At 37.3% G+C, this 22,357-nt stretch overlaps 1 protein-coding gene across 2 annotated transcripts in view; it reads left to right on the top strand.

The window, feature by feature from the left end:
- The window catches only part of GSTCD (glutathione S-transferase C-terminal domain containing), a 145,106-nt gene that overhangs the window by 107,146 nt on the left and 15,603 nt on the right, over nt 1–22,357 (top strand). For both annotated transcript variants that reach the window (XM_044946152.2, XM_025290337.3), the window contains 3 exons: nt 8,279–8,394; nt 8,553–8,597; nt 10,742–10,870. In XM_044946152.2, the coding sequence (XP_044802087.1) occupies nt 8,279–8,394; nt 8,553–8,597; nt 10,742–10,870 (290 nt within the window). The remainder of the gene's footprint in view (nt 1–8,278; nt 8,395–8,552; nt 8,598–10,741; nt 10,871–22,357) is intronic.

Raw genomic sequence — 22,357 nt, 5'->3', positions numbered from 1 at the left:
ACTCCAGTACTTTGTCCGCCTCATGTGAAGAGTTGACTCATTGGAAAAGACTCAGATGCTGGGAGGGATTTGGGGCAGCAGGAAAAGGGGACGACAGAGGATGAGATGGCTAGATGGCATCACCGACTCGATGGACATGAGTTTTAGTGAACTCCGAGAGTTGGTGATGGACAGGGAGGCCTGGCGTGCTGCAATTCATGGTGTCACAAGGAGTCAGACACGATTGAGCAACTGAACTGAACTGAACTGAAAGTTAGAAATCCTTGGTTAAAAACCCAGCTTCTCTGCCTATCAGCTGTGTGTCTTTAAGCAAGTGCTAAGTCTGAGCAGTCTCTTCAGTGCTGTGTCCTCATTTGTGAAAAAAGCAACAGGTTATCCACCTGACAACCTAACAGTCTTGAAGTTAGATGCTCTATCAAATGTGCAGGTGCTTAATAAACTGCAAAGCATCATATAAACAGAAATTGTTATCAATCATCTTAGAAACTTTAATGAAAGAACTATGAATTTTTTAAGTTAGGGCTGTTAAAATGTCGTAAAATTATTGTACAATGTGGTTAATAATATTCATCTCCTAAGGCCAAGTGTAGTGGTTTTTATACTATTTTAAATAAGGTGTAAGTTCATTAAGGACAGAAATCAAGTGATAGGCATCTTTGTGTCCCTAACGTTGTCTAGAAAAAGTCTGTGTAGGTCAGTTTAGTTGGTTGATTTGTTGGTTAAATGATTGATTGAGATAGTTTATGAGGTCAATATTCCTCAATTTAGAGAAGAATAAGTTGCTTCTTTTAGTATTTTGAATTTCTAACTAATAATTATTGCTCTAATAATATCTGTAACAAAACTATCAGAGTGAAAATGCCTTCGCCCTGATACACTATTGTTGATTTCATAGACTGCACTGTGAGATGTGTGGATGGGCTGGAGGTAGGAGACAGAGGGCAAAGGTAATAGATGATTAGTATCTATTGTTAGAAGAATACTGCCACTCTGAGGTTAGTATGGCCAAGAGGATTAATGAAACCTGCAACTGGCTTTAAAAATTGCAAATTCAGACAATTCTAATTTTCAGTATTTCCAACAAGTCATTTCCAAAATTTAAACAGGTTTGCCCTAACCTAAAGTATAAGCTTCACATTGCTGCTTAGTTTCATGCATCTTCTCAGGCGTTTCTTTAGGAATTGTATTCATGCTTTTCTAGTTTTTGGTATAGCTTTAAATGGCAGCTTTCTTATTTCCTCTTAAAAGTTTTCAGAAACTTTTCCATCCCCACCTGAAATACTGTTTCATAGTTGACTCCTTTTTCTATTTCAGTACAGTCTACTTTCAAATATGATTGAATTTGTTTTCATACCTAGTACCTTCAAAAGTTAACTGCCTTAAAATGCTGTTTAAGTCATAATTATAGAGAAAATTCATTCATTAAACTTTTATTGAGCACATGTTATGTGCCTGTCAGTCTCCTAATAGTCTTTCCATTTAACTGGGCCCAAATTTATGTAATTCCAGAAAAAATCATCTGTATCTATTTCATGTAAAGAGAAGCAATTTCAGCTAACAGTCCTTTTGGGGATAGTTGGTATAATGAATAATGCCTTAGTAATCATTTTAAAATAAGAAAACTTTTTTCAGTAGTTAATAATAACAGCCTTTACAATATAAAAAAAGCAGCCTTTATAGTATAAAAGCCTTTTGGATAGTGACAAGGAGTTTAAAAAAGTAACTTTTTTGTTTTTGTCTTAAAAAAAAAAACTTATTACAATAGGAATTCATGTCAGTGTAGCCAGGAGTGAAGAATAGGTTTCAAGCAAAGAGAACAAAATTTATAAAACAGCTGACTCACCAGCAGTGATATATTCAAGGAACTATAGCCATTGTTCAGAGAGGCTGGAACATACAGGGTATAGTACGAAAGTAGCAGAAGGAGGGTCGGCAAATTAACAGGGCCCAGATCATTAAAGGCCTTGCTTTCTTTCCAAGAAGTTAGGACTTTTTTCATAAGGCAGAGGGGAGCCTTTAAAAGTATTTTAAGTAAGGACAGGTATTTTCATGGGTAGTTTTGAAAGGGACTTTTTAGTAATATACTCCAGAAAATCACCCACAGTGATGAGCTGTGGAAGAGACAGAGAACCTGGTGTGCACAGCATTTCAGGGACCTCCATGGGGAGAGAAGCCCGGGAAGGAGAGTGAGAAGAATCCAATAAGGATCCAAAGGCATTCTTGGTCTAGAACAGCAGAGCTCGAAATGATTCAGTGAGTTCAATTTATTTAATTTTATTTTCTTAATTACATCATTTAATGACATTAGTATCAGTTGAGGTTGAATGCTCCACATAAATTTATGAATAATTCTATCTGATTTGTGGATATACTCTATCCAGAATTTAAAATGTTGCAGGATAACAGTATAAAAGAACATCTTAATATGGAATAATGTAAAAATAACAAAGCTGTCTATTCAAAGAGAACTTGTCTCTAAGGAGCTTTAAGCATACATGTGAAGTATAAAGTAAGACTGTTTCCTCTGCAGCACAAAGAGACAAGATAAGAAGCAGTGCCCTTTCCCATCTGGCCCTACCAAATTCTCAGGTCTATCCCATGCTCTACCACTTTCTCATGAATCCTCATTTTCAAGCACAAGTGAGCTAATTGCAGTTTCTCCCCTAAATATACTATATCACACTTTAAAAAAAATAATACTTTCATTTTATTATTTTTTTGATTGTGCTAGGTCTTTGTTGCTTTGCACAGTCTTTCTCTAGTTGCGCAAGTCAGAGCTACTCTTCGTTGCTGCGTGTGAACTTCTCATTGCAGTGGCTTCTCTTGTTGCAGAGCACAGGCTCTAGGGCACATGGGCTCAGTACTTGTGGCCCACGGGCATAGTTGCTCAGTGGCATGTGGGATCTTCCTGGACCAGGGATTGAATCTGTGTCACCTGCATTGGCAGTCAGATTTCTTTATCACTGAACCACCAGGGAAGTCCCTGCCGTGTCATTTTTAGCATGCGTTCCCCACCCGTTCTACGTGGCAGGTTTCTGTTCTTCCTCAGAGACTCAGCTGAGATACCCCACATCTCAGTAAAATCCCCAGTGACGTCTCAAACAGGTAGTTCTGTATCTGCAGTGCACATACTTTGCACATAATGAATACTCATAGCTGCATACCATCTTCTTAGGCACCCTCTTAACTCCTGAAGCACAGGGACTGTGTCTTACTTTGCATTGTGTCCTCAGCCTGCAGACAACTACTGGGCATATACTTGGAGCCTAGTGACTATTCCAAGCATGAAAACCACAGCTACCCTGAAGGTGGAATTTGGGCATCACTGGCCATTACCCTTTGAAGCATGATGTCTGTCTTAATGTTGTTAGGCTTCTTGAAAACATGAACACGTGTGGTTATTATGTCCCTTCTTACCCACCAAAGGCCCTATTGGTGCACCCTGTATATTCAGCTGTCTTGTACCTTCTCTGCAACCTCTCTATTACAGGCATCTCTGCTGGGGAAATTTACTGTTGCCCTCTTGATTTGATAACTTTCCAAATAAAAATATATTTTAAAAAATTGCTGCACCATTAGTTTTAGCCGTCTCCTTTATCTCCATATTTAATGATTAAAAAAAAATTCACAGAATGAGGGTGGTGTGCTACATCTCAAAGAAATACTTAGAAAACAAAACAGCAAATGAATCTTTTTAAAGCTAAAATGTATCCAAGCACACATCCATTTTCCTTTTTACCAGTAATTTATAACATTCAAGGTACTTTGTTGCTTCCGACCGAGAAGGAATAAATTAAGAGCTGCCTATGTTAGTGTATGGCAGAAACCAGCACAATATTGTAAAGCAAATATCTTGCAATAAAAAATTTATTTTAAAAAAGCTGCCTGATCTTGAGCACTATTTATTGATACTAGACTGAGCAGGTGTCCTGACTGCACACGTGCACATTTCTATCCATGGCTTTTTTTTTTTTTCGGTCCTGCTTTATTTGATGCTTTGAACTGACCAAAAATACCAGTATCCTAATATGGTGCTTCCTTAGTTTAAAAATCTAAAAAAATAAAAGAAGTCTCAAAGAAAAAAAAAAAAAATTGGCTCCTTTACCCTGTACTTTCTTTTTGTGTAATGCGAACAATGAAGTTGTCTAAATAATCAGGTTCCTCCTAACTTGAATTAGACAACAGACTCTACTGTAGAAGAATTTACATTGCAGGATAAATAGGATCATTTATATTAAAACACTTGCTTCTTGAGTTTTGTTTTTTCATGATGACACCTAAAGAACCATCATTTTTAGTCAAGTTAAAAAAAATACTTTTATACATGTAAATGGCGTCAGGCACAAGAATATTGGATTTAAATAAAAAGTACAATTTGGTTTTTAAATGAATACCATATCTCAAAATATGTCTTTCTTTTTTTTCTGATTTAGTTTCTTTATTAGAGTTATTACAGCCCTTAAAACACCAAATTTACTAATGTATTGTCATCTGACAAAGCATAATCAAAATACCACTTTCTTACCTGGTTTAACATATTTAAGATCCTATTCATGTTTCCAGGAGCTTCATAATATTTATAAAACTAGAATGGTGAGGAGGAATGCTTTATTAGAGGCAGTTTTTCCATGAAGCACCTAGGCCTCATGCTACTGTATTTTTAGTTCAACCTGTGAATGTTATGGGCAATTTAATAGTCTCTGTATTTAAACAGAACCCTGAAAGGTACCTTTTTGCCTTCATTTAAGCACAGATTGTTCATATGCAAAGAGGCAGGTTTAGCAAGTAAAACAGATCTTCATCATTTGCTTTTGAAGCAGACCTGAGAAAGTTAGGCCATTCTAAATATCTGATAGAAGTACAGTACAGAACTTACTGTTAGATATTCCATTAAGTAAGTTTTATTTTCTTATCTCCTTATTCTTAACAAAAGATAATTCCTTTTTACTTTCTTTTTTGAAAATCCTTTGGCTAAGAATTGTTAAGAAATCCGCAAACACACCAAAGACTCAAATGCCATTGCTAGTTTCTTTGCGGCTTGATGGCTCCATTTAATGGCAGCATTTGTGACTCTCACTCTCCCAAGGGCCTCAAAAGTACTTTTCCTTTTTGCCTTCTGATTCCTGCCCCTTCTTCCCCTTCCTTATTCTTATTCTTCTTCCTCCAAATAAAAACTACACTGCCATAATAAAAATAGACAATTAGGGGGATTTATGCATTTGCATAAATTTATGCATATGCATTTATGCATTAGGACTGAATGCATAGAGGGATGGAAAGATAGAAGTGTGATGAACCAACTCTGCTGCTGCTGCTGCTGCTGAGTCACTTCAGTCGTGTCTGACTCTGTGCAACCCCATAGACGGCAGCCCACCAGGCTTCCCCATCCCTGGGATTCTCCAGGCAAGAACACTGGAGTGGGTTGCCATTTCCTTCTCCAATGCATGAAAGTGAAAAGTGAAAGTGAAGTCGCTCAGTCGTGTCCGACCCTCATCGACCCCATGGACTGCAGCCTACCAGGCTCCTCTGTCCATGGGATTCTCCAGGCAAGAGTACTGGAGTGGGGTGCCATTGCCAACTCTAGTAGGCTGTTAATGGTAGAATCTAGGTAGAGGGTGCAGAGTCATTCACTGAATGTTGATTCTTTCAACTTTGCCTTGTGTTTAAAAATTGTCATAATAAAACCTCATAGGAATGGCTGTACACAAAATCACAGGGGCTTTTACTAACTGTTTAAATAGTTTGCTATTAGATAAAAATGAAAATAAGTACATGAAACGGTCTTCACAAATAAAGTCACCAAACTATTGATTTCAATGCTTTTCATGTTTGAAATTCACATTAGGCCATGCTAAATAATTAAGAATGCACACAGTGAGTCAGGTGTATGATAATGACCATGTTGTTACAGTAGGAAATTGGTTAAATAAATTGGGTATAGGTAGTTAATAAAATTTTCACAGCCATTAAAACTTACAGTGTAGAAACAAATTCATAGATACAGAAAGATTTATAATGTTTTCTATGCTGTCTAGAAAATTATGAACTTACGGGTATAGTTGGAAGTACATATATTAAAAATAGAAAAGTACATAGAAAAATGACTTTTTATCTCATACAGATCTTTTTAAATTCACATTTTCTGTTTTTTCCTAAAAGTTTCTCAATGTTTTAATTTTAGTAATGGAAAAAAGAAGGAAAATACAAAAGAAAAAAGTATACTATTTTTCTGTGAAAATGGAGTGGGGAAACTTGTTATCTGTAAATAATTTTTGATCACACCCAAAAGATTATCTGCATTTTTCCTCTTATATTTATCACTGAACTTCCCTGTAGCTCAAACAGTAAAGAGTCTGTCTGTGATGCAGGAGACCAGGATTCGATCCCTGGGTTAGGAAGATCCTCCAGAGAAGGGAATGGCAATCCACTCCAGTATTCTTGCCTGGAGAATCCCATGAACAGAGAAGCCTAGCAGGCTACAGTTTGTGGGGTCGAAAAGAGTCGAACAAGACTGAGCAGCTAACACACACACACATCACTGAAAGCTACCCTTATATTTTTAAAATCTTGCTCTGATGAACAGTGCATTTGAAATATGTTAAAACAAATGCTTTTATTCATTCTTCTGAAGATATTTTAGTGGACTTGACTGGTGGCTTTTGAAAGGAAAGTTAAGATGTTTTCATATTTGCTAGGCCCAAGGCGTTTTGTGCTTGGAAATGCCCTATCTTCTATCTCTAATTACATTAAATTTCTGTGTCTGACTCATGAGGAAAGGAAGCTTCAAAGCAGAAATAAGAAAATCTAATTTATTTCTAAATGCAATAACAATTGATATATTTTAGACAATGTGATACCTGTGTTCCAAGTGTCTTAACCAGAAGAATTAAGAGTTCACAGATGTGCCAGTTAGAGAATAAAAATGTTTTTATTATTATAGGTCTCTTTTCTCCAAGGAGATTTAAATATGTGCTGAAATTAGATAATCTTTATACTATGTCTCTAAGAGGGATAGAGGGAAGAGACTATTACTGTTAATTTTTATTCTTCCAGGAACAGACACCACCCTTATGGCAGAAAGTGAAGAGGAACTAAAAAGCCTCTTGATGAAAGTGAAAGAGGAGACTGAAAAAGTTGGCTTAAAGCTCAATTTTCAGAAAACTAAGATCATGGCATCTGGTCCCATCACTTCATGGGAAATAGATGGGGGAACAGTGGAAACAGTGTCAGACTTTATTTTTGGGGGCTCCAAAATCACTACAGATGGTGACTGCAGCCATGAAATTAAAAGACGCTTACTCCTTGAAAGGAAAGTTATGACCAACCTAGATAGCATATTGAAAAGCAGAGACATTACTTTGCCAACAAAGGTCCATCTAGTCAAGGCTATGGTTTTTCCAGTGGTCATGTATGGATGTGAGAGTTGGACTGTGAAGAAAGCTGAGCACCAAAGAACTGATGCTTTTGAACTGTGGTGTTGGAGAAGACTCTTGAGAGTCCCTTGGACTGCAAGGAGATCCAACCAGTCCATTCTGAAGGAGATCAGCCCTGGGATTTCTTTGGAAGGAATGATGCTAAAGCTGAAACTCCAGTACTTTGGCCACCTCATGCGAAGAGTTGACTCACTGGAAAAGACTCTGATGCTGGGAGGGATTGGGGGCAGGAGGAGAAGGGGACGACAGAGGATGAGATGGCTGGATGGTATCACTGACTCGATGGACGTGAGTCTGAGTGAACTCCGGGAGTTGGTGATGGACAGGGAGGCCTGGCGTTTTGCGATTCATGGGGTCGCAAAGAGTCGGACACAACTGAGTGACTGAACTGAACTGAACATTTATTAAACACTTTATTTATGACTCTGAAGTTAGTTTTACACTTATTGTTTCCTCTCTTTCAAAGACATTTTTTCATAGATTTTTATGTCAATGACAATTAAAAGAATAGTTGTGTTAGTCACTCAGTCATGTCTGACCCATTGGGACCCCACGGACTGCAGCCCAACCAGACTTCTCTGTTCATGGAATTCTCCAGGCAAGAATACTGGAGTGGGTTGCCATTTCCTCCTCCAAAAGAATAGTTAGGTAAGAATAAAAGTACAATTAAGCAAAAAGAGATTTCACCTCTGGGTTCCAGTTCTCTAATCCTCTCGTAGTGGGTCACATGGAATGGTACTCACTTACATCTGTGCCACTCTTCCTATATGCTGCTGGTCTAGTGCACCGGTGCCTTCCCAGTCCCTGCAATACCTAATGTGTCACTGTCTTCATCCCTTTCCCAGGTAAAATGTCCAGTGATCGAGCTTTGAGGAAGCAGCAACAGTTGAACAACCTTGTTTATATGGTGACAAATCAGGCCAAACCTGGAGACAGAATTGTGGATTTCTGCAGTGGTGGGGTATTGTATCTCTTCTTTATTCTCTTTAGCCTTTCCAAGATGAAGTGACTTTACTACCTTACACTCAAGGACATGTTTTTATATGACAAGATTGTTGTCTCAGAATAAACAAGCCTGAGAGACCAAAGTTAACTTGTTCCTTTTCTTGCCTTTTTCAGGGCCATGTTGGGATTGTCCTAGCTCACATGCTGCCATCATGCCAGGTAAAGTCTGAATGATAGATGATAAGAAACTGCACAGTTCAATTAGCTGAGTCTGGCTTATCCCTCTTTGAGTTGATAATCATTCACTGAGGTCAGATATGAGGCACAGGCATTTTATTTTTCGTTGAACTACACTTCTAAGATTCAGAATCTTAGGGGAAAAGAGTAGGGCCACGTACAGTTTTTATTTTTTATGAAAGAAATAATTATTTCCCTGTTAAATAATTAATGATGAAACCAGTTTAATTATCAACATAATTTTGTACTTGAAATACTAGCTTCTGGAACTTGTTGAGCATATTCTTTGGTATCTTGGTTTTTAGTCATTGTATCAGAATTGTAAAAATATTTTTTAAAGAAAAAGATAAACCCCAGATCTACCACTCTGATCCACCAAATGCATTTCCCCCCATGTGCTCATTAAACCATTGTTTAGAAGGATGCTTGTGGCTGCAAATTCTAAGACTGCAAATACAATTTCCACCACCTGCTTTCACTCAATCTTATGTCATAAATGTTTTTTCCTATTGCAAGTAGTTTTAAATATCATCCCTGAAATGTGACTTCATAATATGTTTTTGAGTAAATGTACTGTAATTTATACAATCACCATCACCATTTGTTAGAAGTTTGTGCCGTTTTTAGTCTTTTGTCATAGTAAATCATTTCCTCCCAGCTTTTAGCATAAAAGCTAGAACTTGATGTCATTTTTTCAAATTACAATTCTTTGCTTGTGAGCTCTCTGGAAATTACAAAATAATTAAAGTGATTATTCTCAGAAGGAAAAATGTGGAAGAACTCATAGACTGGCCAGAATGATAGAGAGTGGAAGGCATTATTCTTTATCTTTCTTAGTAAATAAATGAGGACTATGAGGAGAAAGAGGCAGGCATCTGTTTCATCACCAAGGAAAACAACAATTGCATGGTTGGAGTAAGAGGAAGAGAGCTCACAGAGCAGAATCCTGGAAATGCAGAGTCAGGGTCTGGTGTCTTTTTTTCCCTTCCTAAAAGGTCTGGAAACTTAGAGATGTTGAAATTGGAGAAGGAAAATCTTGGCTAGAATAAAGGCTGGAAAACCTTTGATACCAAATATCCTCTGACAAGCTTTTTATACAAAAAGATCCAGAATTTTTCCATAAAGACAAACCTAAGGACAAAATAAGGACCAAACTAAGAATGAGAATGATGAAAGAGACCTAAGTCTGCCCACTTTTCTTCATCCAAATCAATGATGTCTCCTCTCTTCCTTGGTCTGGCTTGCTATTAGAAATTTGTGACTTGTGGCCGTGCCTTTTGCCTTGGCCCCACCAATCCATACTATGCATTGCAAGCAACTGGTTGTCCTTTTATCCCGTGTGATCTGGCTCCTGTTACCTCTCCAGTCTGATTTCTACTCTCCACACCCTGTCTCCCCACTCCAAGCTCCAGCATCGCTCACTGTACCCCAACTATACCAGTCTTCTCAGTTCTTCAAACCCACTGTATTTTTCTCACCTTGGGCCTTTATACATGTTTCTCTCTCCACCAGAAACACTCCTTCATTCCTCCAGCTAATTTCTATTCATTTTTCAGGCCTCAATTAATATGTTACTCTTTAATATTAAATGACTAAAACCTCTCTTGGTCATCAAGTTTACATGCTTTGATGACACATTATATGTCTTTCCTTAAGCACTCACCACTCGCTGTATTATAATTACCTGTCTCACTTGTAGCACCATATCTGTAAGCTCCAAGGGTTCAAGGACCTTGTTTGCTTTTGTACTGTACTATCTGGCATATGTCCTGGCACAGGATAGTGAAAATGCAGTGAAAGTGAAAATCACTCAGTCATGTCTGACTCTGCGACCCCATGGACAGTATAGCCTGCCAGACTCCTCTGCCCACAAAATTCTCCAGGCCAGAATACTGGAGCGGGTAGCTGTTCCCTTCTCCAAGGGATCTTTCCAACCCAGAGATCCAACCCAGGTCTCCCACATTGCAGGCAGTTTCTTTACTGTCTGAGCCACCAGGGAAGCATAACAATAAGGATCAATATAATATGATCAACATTATTAGAGCTAGTAAATACAGTAATAATACTTGGCTTTAATGTCTAAATTATGTTACTGAATATACTATTGCTTCCTGTGTGAAATCTAGGTTATACTAATAGAAAACAAGGAATTATCATTAATTCGTGCTAAGAAGAGAAGTGATGAACTAGGTTTAAGCAACATTTGGTTCATTCAAGCAAATATGGAGTATTTTACAGGGATGTTTAATATTGGGGTAAGTAATCATGCGATTTCAGTTTCTTTAACTAAATAAGAGAAATGAAATGTCCTAGAGTAAATAAAGGAGATACATTTATTTTCTTTGCTAAACAAAAAATTTTATAACTTTTGTTTTCTACTATCTATAAAGTATACCTTATTAATGAATATTACTTCATTCACAGCATTTTATTATTACATGGTAATGATAATATTTGTTCCTCTACCAGACAAGAACTTTATTTTCTTCACTGCAAAATTCCCAGTGCCTGAAAAAATGTTTGACACATGACAAGTACTTTAAAAATAGTCATTAATTGAATCAATTCTAATGAAGATGACTTCCCTTCGTTTATTCTACATTTTTAGAAGGTAGTGAAAGAAAGACAGAGAATATAATAAAGTTTGTTTATATGTGTAACTAATTCACTTTGCTGAACACCTGAAACGAACACATTTAAATCAACTATACTCCAATTGAAAAAAAAATAAGCTGCAAATACTTGAGTTGCTTTCAGATAATTCTTTCTTTAGCAAGGATTTGATATTTTCGTGTATTCTGAGCTTCTAGTATAAAATGTATTGGTGATGTTTTTGAAACCTTCAAATCAAATTGTTGTTGTTTGATACCACTAGAAGACCAAAGATAATGTGATTGTGCCAGTTCATTTAAATCCAGGGTTGTACACTCTGGTGGAAATTTGAGTTTCAATAAGATGCTAGCATTGCTGATGTTCTTGTATCTGTTTTGAATATTTTTTCTTATTTTTATAGTACTAAACGCTTGATGTAGAAAGCTACATAATAATATAAGGAAGAATCACCAGTATTTCTGCTAGTGAGAGATAATACTATCAAAACCCTTTGGTCTTTGTGTATTTATACACACAAACAAATGCATATTTACATATACCTTGAGATCCTGCTTTACCTGAAATTGTCATAAATACTTTCCCTACTCATTAATCATGTTCCTTTTCTATTGTTATTATGCTTGTTATTTATTATATGTGTCTAATGATGTATCAATTAAGACTTTGGATTCCTTTGCCTAATCACTTTACAGGAAGGTTGTGCTAACTTGCATTCCCAACTGTATATGGTCACATAGCATATACAATGGGCTTGTCTAGTTGAAATTCTTGTCCAATCTTAGAAGTCCAGACCTTTCATAGTACTTTTCATTTTTGTTCAGTCAGTGAAATTCATTTCTTAAATATCAATTTCTGTAAAATTGTGAGACTTATTGTTATACAGCCTGAAAAGAATGCAATGTGTTTCCTTTGTGGACATAATATAGATTGGTTATCTCAAGCAAAGCCTATGGAAAGAGAAGTAAACTTTTAAGAAACTTGTTAGGAAGGATATTCAGGAAAATATAGACATCTGATACAGCAAGTTCAAATTAAATATATAATTATGTACCACTTAAATTTTACATAAATATTGAGGTGGAAGATAAAGCTTCCCCCTAAAACAGGCCGTTAAACCAATGCCCATGTTACCAGTACACCAGGAATAGTGTATAAGGTAGCATTTACTCACCTCTCAAATCACAAAACTCCCAGCCGATCAACCATGTATCTCTTTACCCTTCCATATGGCTTGTAGGTGATAAATCATTCTGGCACGTTCTTATACCTTTCAAGGTCATGTAATTCATTAACACCAACTAGCAAAGTATATATGTCTTTTGGGAAGTGACATTTTTCTCTATATCTCATAATAATATACCCATAATGGGTTTTTTTTCTTTCATAATTACCTTTGTCAAGATATATGGAAAATGAATTAAAATTACTTGGAGGATTAAACCAAAATTAGATTTAAGAATATAATTTGCCTAGGAGGATAATTGAAGTATTGTCAGTAGATAAATCAAACCAAATGCATCAGTGGCTCTTTTATATGAAATAGACTCTAGTGAAAACACTGTAGCTAGAGAGGAAATCAGAATAACCAGGTATCAGGAATGTAGTAAAGCTCGATTAATTCAGTTTTGTGGTATTTCAAATAAGAGTTTGCTGCTGCTGCTGCTGCTAAGTTGCTTCAGTCGTGTCCAACTCTGTGCGACCCCATAGGCGGCAGCCCACCAGGCTCCTCTGTCCCTGGGATTCTCCAGGCAAGAACACTGGAGTGGGTTGCCATTTCCTTCTTAATGCATGCATGCATGCTAAGTCGCTTCAGTCGTGTCCGACTCTGTGCGACCCTATGGACAGCAGCCCACCAGGCTCCTCTGTCCACAGGATTCTCTAGGCAAGAATACTGGAGTGGGTTGCCATTTCCTTCTCCAAAATAGGGGTTTAGTTAGTGTTTATCTTTGCTTAGTAAATGCCTTTTCTTTTGCTGTTTTTCTCTGGACGTAAAAATCAATGCTGTAAACAAGATTTTAAAGGGAGATTTTTAAAGTCCTCAAACCAACCATCTTTAGAAACTTCAAACAAATCAATTATATGTAAGAATTGAAATACTTATTATTTGTCTTATCTCCATTAATACAATGACCTGTATCAGGCAAAAATGAATAGATTTACTAACTTTGTAAAACTAGTGTGACTTGAAACAATGGAAGAAAACAAATCTAAATACTTTTAGGTCTTTCAACAAGGTCTTCCATCACCCCAAGGGCTGTGCTTCCCCCTTGTAACCAGAATCAGTGAGGTAACACCACATTCCAAAGAGCATTTGTAGTTTCTGACTTTCCCTTGTGTTTATTTGAGAAATGTATTTCCTTAGAAATACAAATATCTAATAAGCTTATTAGAAACATTCAAAGTCTCTAGTAACCAATGCATTTCAACTTGAACAACAATGATATTCTGTTCTTGTTCTTAATATTTGCAAGGATTTTAAAAATATTACTCATTGACTGTAAGACTTCTGTGAGGGGCCCACATCATACAGGAGCTTTGAAATTTTTCATTTACATAATATTTGTAATGATTTGTTAATGACATGAAATGTTAGTTATAATGGTAAACAGAGAAAATTTTATTAACATAATTGTTGTGTACATGCAGGCTCAGTTACTCAGTCGTGCGCAACTCTTTGCAGCCCCATGGACTGTAGCCCACTAGGCTTCTCTGTCCATGAATTTTCCAGGCAAGAATACTGGAGTGGGTTGCCATTTCCTACTCCAGGGAAACATATTGTTTAAGAGAATGCATTTTAAAATTGAACTTAACTTGTGCTAAAGTCTCAGTTTGGCCACTTACTCGTTGTAATTCCAGGATTCCTTCAGAAGCTAGAATCATCTCCTTAATCAAAGAGGTTAAAAGAGCCTCCTCTACAGAATCAGAATGATCCCCAGAGAAAATACTATAGCTATAATTTGAAAAAAAAAACAACAAAAAAACAGCTGACCACCTGATTACACAGTCACTAAGAAAGCTCACCTTCAAGCCTTTCACTCAAACTTCCATCAACTTTTTAGAGATTCACTCTTGTATGAACAGACAACTGAGGAATATCAAGTGTGGAAAACTTCCAAAATAGAGATCAAAGCAAAAACCATGACAAAGCGTCTCCTTTTTATTCAAGGAGAGCTCAGAGAGGATACTGCATGAATGAAACAAAGGTAAAATGAAAAAGAAGTGAACCATCAGAGAACAAGAAAGAATAAAACATGCTAGCTCAAATAAAAAGCAAGTGGAAAATCTAAAACATGAAGTATAGGACATCATCTGAAAAAACAGGACCAAAAAAAAGAAGGACTGAAAGAAGCATTTTTTTCCAATAGAGATTTAGTCCATGAATCTAATATGTCAATAATAGGAGAACCAGAAATAGAAAACAGATAAAATAATGGAGAGAAAAATATCAAAGAATTAATATAAGAAAATGTGTAAGTAATGAAAAATATGTTTCTCTTATCTGAAAGAGCCCACTTAAAAAAAATGACCTAAAAGCAAGGCACATTGTTGGGGGGCGGGGTTGGGGGGGGAAGAGTGTTGTGATAAAAAGAAGTTCCTGACAGTTTCCAAAGAGAAAAAACAAATAGGTCACAAACAGAAAATTTGAAATCAAAATGCCATCACACTTCTTAATAGCCACATGGAAAGCTAGAAGACAGTGAAGCAATGCCTTCTAAAAAATTCAAAATTCTAAAAGACAGTTTCCAACTTAAAATGTTATGCCCGACCAATCAGCAATCATGTATGCAAGTAATAAAGAAAATGTCAAGGTCTCAAGAAAATGTACATCAGGAAACTATGTAGAAGATGTGTTTCACCAAAATAAGAATAAATAATAAAAAGGAATCAGTTCAGTCACTCAGTTGTGTCTGACTCTTTGCGACCCCATGGACTACAGCATGCCAGGCCTCCCTGTCCATCACCAACTCCCAGAGTTTACTCAAACTCATGTCCATTGAGTCTGTGATGCCATCCAACCATCTCATCCTCTGTCGTCCCCTTCTCCTCCCGCCTTCAATCTTTCCCAGCATCAGGGTCTTTTCCAATGAGTCAGTTCTCTGCATCTTGTGGCCAAAGTATTGGAGGTTCAGCTACAGCATCAGTCCTTCCAATGAATATTCAGAACTGATTTCCTTTAGGATGGACTGGTTGGATCTCTTTGCTGTCCAAAAGACTCTCAAGAGTCTTCTCCAACACTACAGTTCAAAAGCATCAAGTCTTCGGCACTCAGCTTCTTTATAGTCCAATTCTCACATCCATACATGACTACAGGAAAAACCATAGCTTAGACCAGATGGACCTTTGTCAGCAAAGTAATGTCTCTGCTTTTTAATATGCTGTCTAGGTTGGTTATAACTTTTCGTCCAAGGAGTAAGTGTCTTTTAATTTCATGGTGCAGTCACCATCTGCAGTGATTTTGGAGCCCCCCCAAAAAACGTCTGTCACTGTTTCCACTGTTTCCCCATCTAGTTGCCAAGAAGTCATGAGACCAGATGCCATGATCTTAGTTTTCTGAATGTTGAGTTTTAAGCCAAATTAAACTCATGATTAAACTTAAACTCTTTTCTTTCACTTTCACCAAGAGCCTCTGTAGTTCTTCTTCGCTTTCTGCCATAAGGGTGCTGTCATCTGCATATCTGAGGTTATTGATATTTCTCCCGGCAATCTTGATTCCAAATTGTGCTTCATCCAGTCTGGCATTTCTCATAATGTACTCTGCATATAAGTTACATAAGCAGGGTGACAATATACAGCCTTGACGTACTCCTTTTCCTATTTGGAACCAGTCCATTATTCCATGTATGGTTCTGACTGTTGTTTCTTGACTTGCATACAGATTTCTCAGGAGGCAGGTAAGGTGGTCTGGTATTCCCATCTTTTTAAGAGTTTTCCACAGTTTGTTGTGATCAGCACAGTCAAAGGCTTTGGCATAGTCAATAAAGCAGAAGTATATGTTTTTCTGAAACTCTCTTGCTTTTTCAGTGATCCAGAGGATGTTGGCAATTTGATCTCTGATTCCTCTGCCTTTTCTAAATCCAGCTTGAACATCTGGAAGTTCATGGTTCATGTACTGTTGAAGCCTGGCTTGGAGAATTTTGAGCATTACTTTACTAGTGTGTGAGATGAGTGCAATTGTACGGTAGTTTGAGCATTCTTTGGCATTGCCTTTCTTTGGGATTAGAATGAAAACTGACCTTTTCCAGTCCTGTGGCCACTACTAAGTTTTCCAAATTTGCTGGCATATTGAGTGCAGCACTTTCACAGCATCATCTTTTAGGATTTGAAATAGCTCAACTGGAATTCCATTACCTCCACTAGCTTTGTTCATAGTGATGCTTCCTAAGACCCACTTGACTTCACATGCCAGGATGTCTGGCTCTAGGTGAGTGATCACACCACCATGATTATCTGGGTCATGAAGATCTTTTTTGTACAGTTCTTCTGTGTATTCTTGCCACCTCTTCTTAATACCTTCTGCTTCTGTTAGGTCCATACCATTTCTGTCCTTTTTGTGCCCATCTTTGCATGAAATGTTCCCTTGGTATCTCTAATTTTCTTGAAGAGATCTCTAGTCTTTCCCATTCTATTGTTTTCCCCTTTTTTTGCATTGATCACTGAGGAAGGCTTTCTTATCTCTCCTTGCTGTTCTTTGGAAGTCTGCATTCAAATGGGTATATCTTTCCTTTTCTCCTTTGCCTTTCACCTCTCTTCTTTTTACAGCTATTTGTAAGGCCTCCTGAGATGACCATTTTGCCTTTTTGCATTTCTTTTTCTTGGAGATGGCCTTGATCACTGCCTCCTGTACATTGTCATGAACCTCAGTCCATAGTTCTTCAGGCACTCTATCAAATCTAATCCCTTGAATCTATTTGTCACTTCCACTGTATAATTGTAAGGGATTTGATTTAGGTCATATCTGAATGGTCTAGAACTAACATCCAAAAAAGATGTCCTTTTCATTATAGGGGACTGGAATGCAAAAGTAGGAAGTCAAGAAACACCTGGCGTAACAGGCAAATTTGGCATTGGAGTACAGAATGAAGCAGGGCAAAGGCTAATAGAGTTTTGCCAAGAGAACACACTGGTCATAGCAAACCCCTTTTCCAACAACACAAGAGAAGAGTCTACACATGGACATCACCAGATGGTCAATACTAAAATCAGATTGATTATATTCTTTGCAGCCAAAGATGGAGAAGCTCTATACAGTCAGCAAAAACAAGACCAGGAGCTGACTGTGGCTCAGAGCATGAACTCCTTATTGCCAAATTCAGACTTAAATTGAAGAAATAGGGAAAACCACTAGACCACTCAATGGACATGAGTTTCAGTAAACTCCAGGAGTTGGTGATGGACAGGGAGGCCCCGTGTACTGCAGTCCATGGGGTCGCAAAGAGTCAGACACGACTGAGTGACTGAACTGAACTGAAGTGAATGGTCTAGTGGTTTTCCCTACTCTTCAATTTAAATATGAATTTGGCCATAAGGAATTCATGATCTGAGCCACAGTCAGCTCCCTGTCTTGTTTTTGCTGACTGTATAGGGTTTCTCCATCTTTGGCTGGATGAAAGATGTAATAAAAGGGAGTGCTGCTGCTGCTGCTAAGTTGCTTCAGGCGTGTTGGACTCTGTGCGACCCCATAGACAGCAGCCCACCAGCCTCCTCCATCCCTGGGATTCTCCAGGCAAGAACATTGGGGTGGGTTGCCATTTCCTTCTCCAATGCATGAAAGTGAAAAGGAATAAGTGGTATCTAATACGAGAGTGGGTAAAAGGAGTTCTTAGTCTGGTGGCAGAGGAAAGTCACAGGACCAGACAGAGCTAGGTGTTAGGCCTAGAAAGCTGTGAATCCAGGTTTTAGTAAAAGGTCAGAAGGCCCAGGAAAGATGTCTTCAGGAAAGAAAAATGGAACTGGCCAATTATTTGACAGTTTTCACACAGTGGAAAATTGTACCATAGAACATTTTACAGAACTTCTGTGCAGGGAAAGTCTTGGATGTTAAGAAGAAAAAATTTTACAGCATAGTTAACTCAGCAGTGAATTATACATACAGTTAATATACAAAGCAATAATAATAAAAGACACTGCATGAACACTTAACTAAAATTTAGAGGTAATATTAAGAGGATGACCAAAGGGAAAGGGCATATAAATTATGCAAAAAAACACCCCACATTATCTCCTATAACAGAAAATCAATAGATGATATCTAATATTTACAAATTGAAAGAGCAGTATACATTTTTTAATTGCAGTGTAGTTGATTTACAATGTCATGTTAGTTTCAGGCATATGGCACAGTGATTCAGATATACACATATTTATGTAAATATATGTATATATATACACGTATTCTTTTTCAGATTCTTTTCCCTTATAGATTATTACAAAATGTTGGGTAAAGATCCCTGTGCTATACAGTAGGTCTTTGTTGGTTGCCTATTTTATATATAAGTAGTGTATATCTGTTAATCTCAGTCTTCTAATTTATCCCTCCTTTTCCCTTTCATAACTGTAAGTTTGTTTTCTGTGTTTGTGGGTATTTTTGTTTTGTAAATAAATTCATTTATATATATTTTTAGATTCCATGTATAAGCAATATCCTGTATTTGTCTTTCTCTGCCTGACTTACTCCACTTAGTACGATAATCTGTAGGTCCATCCATGTTGCTGCAAATGCTATTTCATTTTTAAAGGCTAAGTAATGTATATATTCCATTGTATATATTATATATAACATTTTGTTGTTCAGTCACTAAGTCGTGTCCAACTCTTTGCAACCCCATGGACTGCAGCACATCAGGGGTCATATATATATAACATCTATAATTAAATATCATATGTATATGTTATACGTGTGTGTTAAAGTTGCTCAGTCATGTCCAACTCCTTGCAACCCCTTGGATTATACAGTCCATGGAATTCTCCAAGCCAGAATACTGGAGTGGGTAGCCTTTCCCTTCTGCAGGAGATCTTCCCAACCCAGGGATCTAACCAAGGTCTCCCACATTGCAGGTGGATTCTTTACCAGCTGAGCCACCAGGAAAGCCCATATGTTTTATATATATATATGTGTGTGTGTATATATAAATATATACACATTAACATATAATGTATAATTAGTATAGAATATTATAATATTAATATATTAATCACACATATTAAATCTATATAATAAATATATACATTATAACATATCTATGTTGTATATTATATGTATATGTTATATAATATGTATATGTGTGTGTGTATATATTATATATATATATAATATATATATATGTTACATCTTCTTTTTTGTTTTTCAGAATTGCCCTCAAGTTTCAGAACCTCTGTTGAACTGTGAGGGCAGACAGCTCTTTCTTTTTTAATGTGTTTATTTTTTTGGCTGTGCTGGGTCTTCGTTTAGTTTCAGCCCTTGAAATCTTTGATCTTCGTTGCAGCATCTGGGATCTTTCAGTTGCAGCATGCGAACTTAGTTGTAGCATGTGGGATCTAGTTCCCTGACCAGGGATTGAATCTGGCCCTCTACATTGGGAACTGGGGCCTTAGCCACTGGGCCACCAGGGAAGCCCCTATCTCACATCTTTGTTGTCCACTCATCTGTTGATGGACACTTAAGTTGCTTCCACGTCTTGGCTATTATAAATAGTACTGCAGTGAAAATTGAGCTACAAGTATCTTTTCAAATTATGGTTTTCTGTGCATATATGCCCGGAGAAGGCAATGGCACCCCACTCCAGTACTCTTGCCTAGAAAATCCCATAGACGGAGAACCCTGGTGGGCCACAGTCCATGGGGTCGCTAAGAGTCGGACACGACTGAGTGACTTCAATTTCACTTTTCACTTTCATGCATTAGAGAAGGAAATGGCAACCCGCTCCAGTGTTCTTGCCTGGAGAATCCCAGGGACGGGGGAGCCTGGTGGGCTGCTGTCTATGGGGTCGCACAGAGTCGGACACAACTGAAGCGACTTAGCAGTAGCAGCAGCAGATGTAAGGAACAGAAAATAGCTTACACAATTACAGGGATGTATTCGTTTAAATCGGAGAAGGCAATGGCACCCCACTCCAGTACTCTTGCCTGGAAAATCCTGTGGATGGAAGGGCCTGGTAGGCTGGAGTCCATGGGGTCACTAAGAGTCGGACACGACTGAGTGACTTCCTTTTCACTTTTCACTTTCATGCATTGGAGAAGGAAATGGCAACCCACTCCAGTGTTCTCGCCTGGAGAATCCCAGGGACGGGGCAGCCTGGTGGGCTGCCGTCTATGGGGTCGCACAGAGTCGGACACGACTGAAGCGACTTAGCAGCAGCAGCAGCAGCAGTGCATATATGCCCAGGAGTGGGAGTGCTGGATCATATGGTAACTCTATTTTAAGTTTTACAAGGAACCTCAATACTGTTCTCCATAGTGTCTGCACCAATTTATTTTCCTACTAACTGTGTAGGAGGGTTCCTTTTTATCCACACCCTGTCCAGCATTTATTATTTGTAGACTTTTTGACGATGGCTATTCTGACTGGAGTAAGGTGATACCTCACTATAGTTTCGATTTGAAAGAAGCAGTATACATTTATTGTATAGAAAAACAGAGATGGATTTCAGGAAAGAAAACCAATGAGTTGAAAAGCATTATCTGTTCACCAGATTTTTTTCTTTGAGTGAAGTGTGTACAGAACAAGGAACTGTTTTTGTCATTCCCTCCTTTTTAGCATTATTTGAATTTTAAAGCCAATTACCTATAATATATTGCGTGAAAGTTTTTGAAGCGGGAAAACAGGAGATCAATTGAGACCAAGCTTGCTTCTGTCTAAGATATCTGGTTAAGAATCCTTCTTTGAGAAGCAGTGGCTCAGAGCATGATTGGGTTGAGGCAAATTTAGAGATGATTCAGTTTAGCTTTCTCATTTTGTAGATACAAAAGTTGAGGCTGCACTTGGGGAAGAAGAACGTAGCAAGTTAATGTGAGAGCTGGGATTGGAGTGACTTCCTGTTTGCTCCTCACATCTAAAGAAAGAAGTAGACAAGGAACATAAAGAATTAGAATAATGGTGTCAGAGAGATTGAGATTAAATTTTGTCTTCTTCATTTATGACCTTGGACTAGCCACTTGGTCTTTTTGTAAAATGGGGAATACAACATCTATATCTGTGGTTTGGACTAAGAAAAGACTATTAAATGTTAAATTAATCTTAAAAAAAAAAAAAAAGCAAAGAAAAACAACCCCAAGGATAGGATGCCTAGTAAAATCATAAATCTAGCACAAGCTTAGTTTTGGGGGTATGAATAAGGCATAGGCTTACTGTCTTTACCAACATACATTCTTTTAGAATATATGTGTCTTTATCAACATACATTTTCTTAGAGAAGAATCAATCAGTTTTGTCTAGAATCTTGCCTTGTTTTTTAGAAGCTGCCAATTGAAAGACATTCTGAGAGTGAGTGATGTTAATTTCATTTATTTACTACCACATATAGCAAAGATACATGGTTTGAAGTTTCTTGGCTGTTCAGTTATATTTCACTGGCTTACATCATAGGATGTGTTATACTTAGAATTTTTAGGACATGTATTAAATAGATTAATTGAAGTAAGGAAAAGTAAGGGAAAAGCCCTTAATTTATAGTCCCTGAATTCTTCAGCATTTATTTGGATCAATAATATTTACATATACTTTGGAATGTGCATTACCTTGCCCAATAGATACTTTCACAATTCAACTTTTATCTTTTGTTAGAATTCAGTGTATTTACAGAGAACCACAATACCAAGTTTTGGGGATCAGTGAAGCACTTGTTTGCTATGTTCTCCACTAATTGTTGATTAAGTATGGTATTTTCCCCCAGCACAGTAACCTTTATTAGATACTCATAGTTTATGTTTTATGCTCTTTCTACAGTTGTCAGATCTACCCAGTGTATATATTAATAAATCTATTTATCCTTTATATATTATATTACAGACTCTCTGGTCAGATGTTTAAAATGTAATTAGAAATTAGATTTCATATCAGTTTCTGTAAATAGTAATGGTTTAAGAAAAAAAAATTAGATGTATTTCTCTTTGTCCCTTCCTTCCCTTGTCAC

The sequence above is a fragment of the Bubalus bubalis genome, chromosome 7 (assembly GCF_019923935.1).
Source record: "Bubalus bubalis isolate 160015118507 breed Murrah chromosome 7, NDDB_SH_1, whole genome shotgun sequence".
NCBI lineage: Eukaryota > Metazoa > Chordata > Mammalia > Artiodactyla > Bovidae > Bubalus > Bubalus bubalis.
This window is presented reverse-complemented; position numbering and strand designations above follow the sequence as displayed.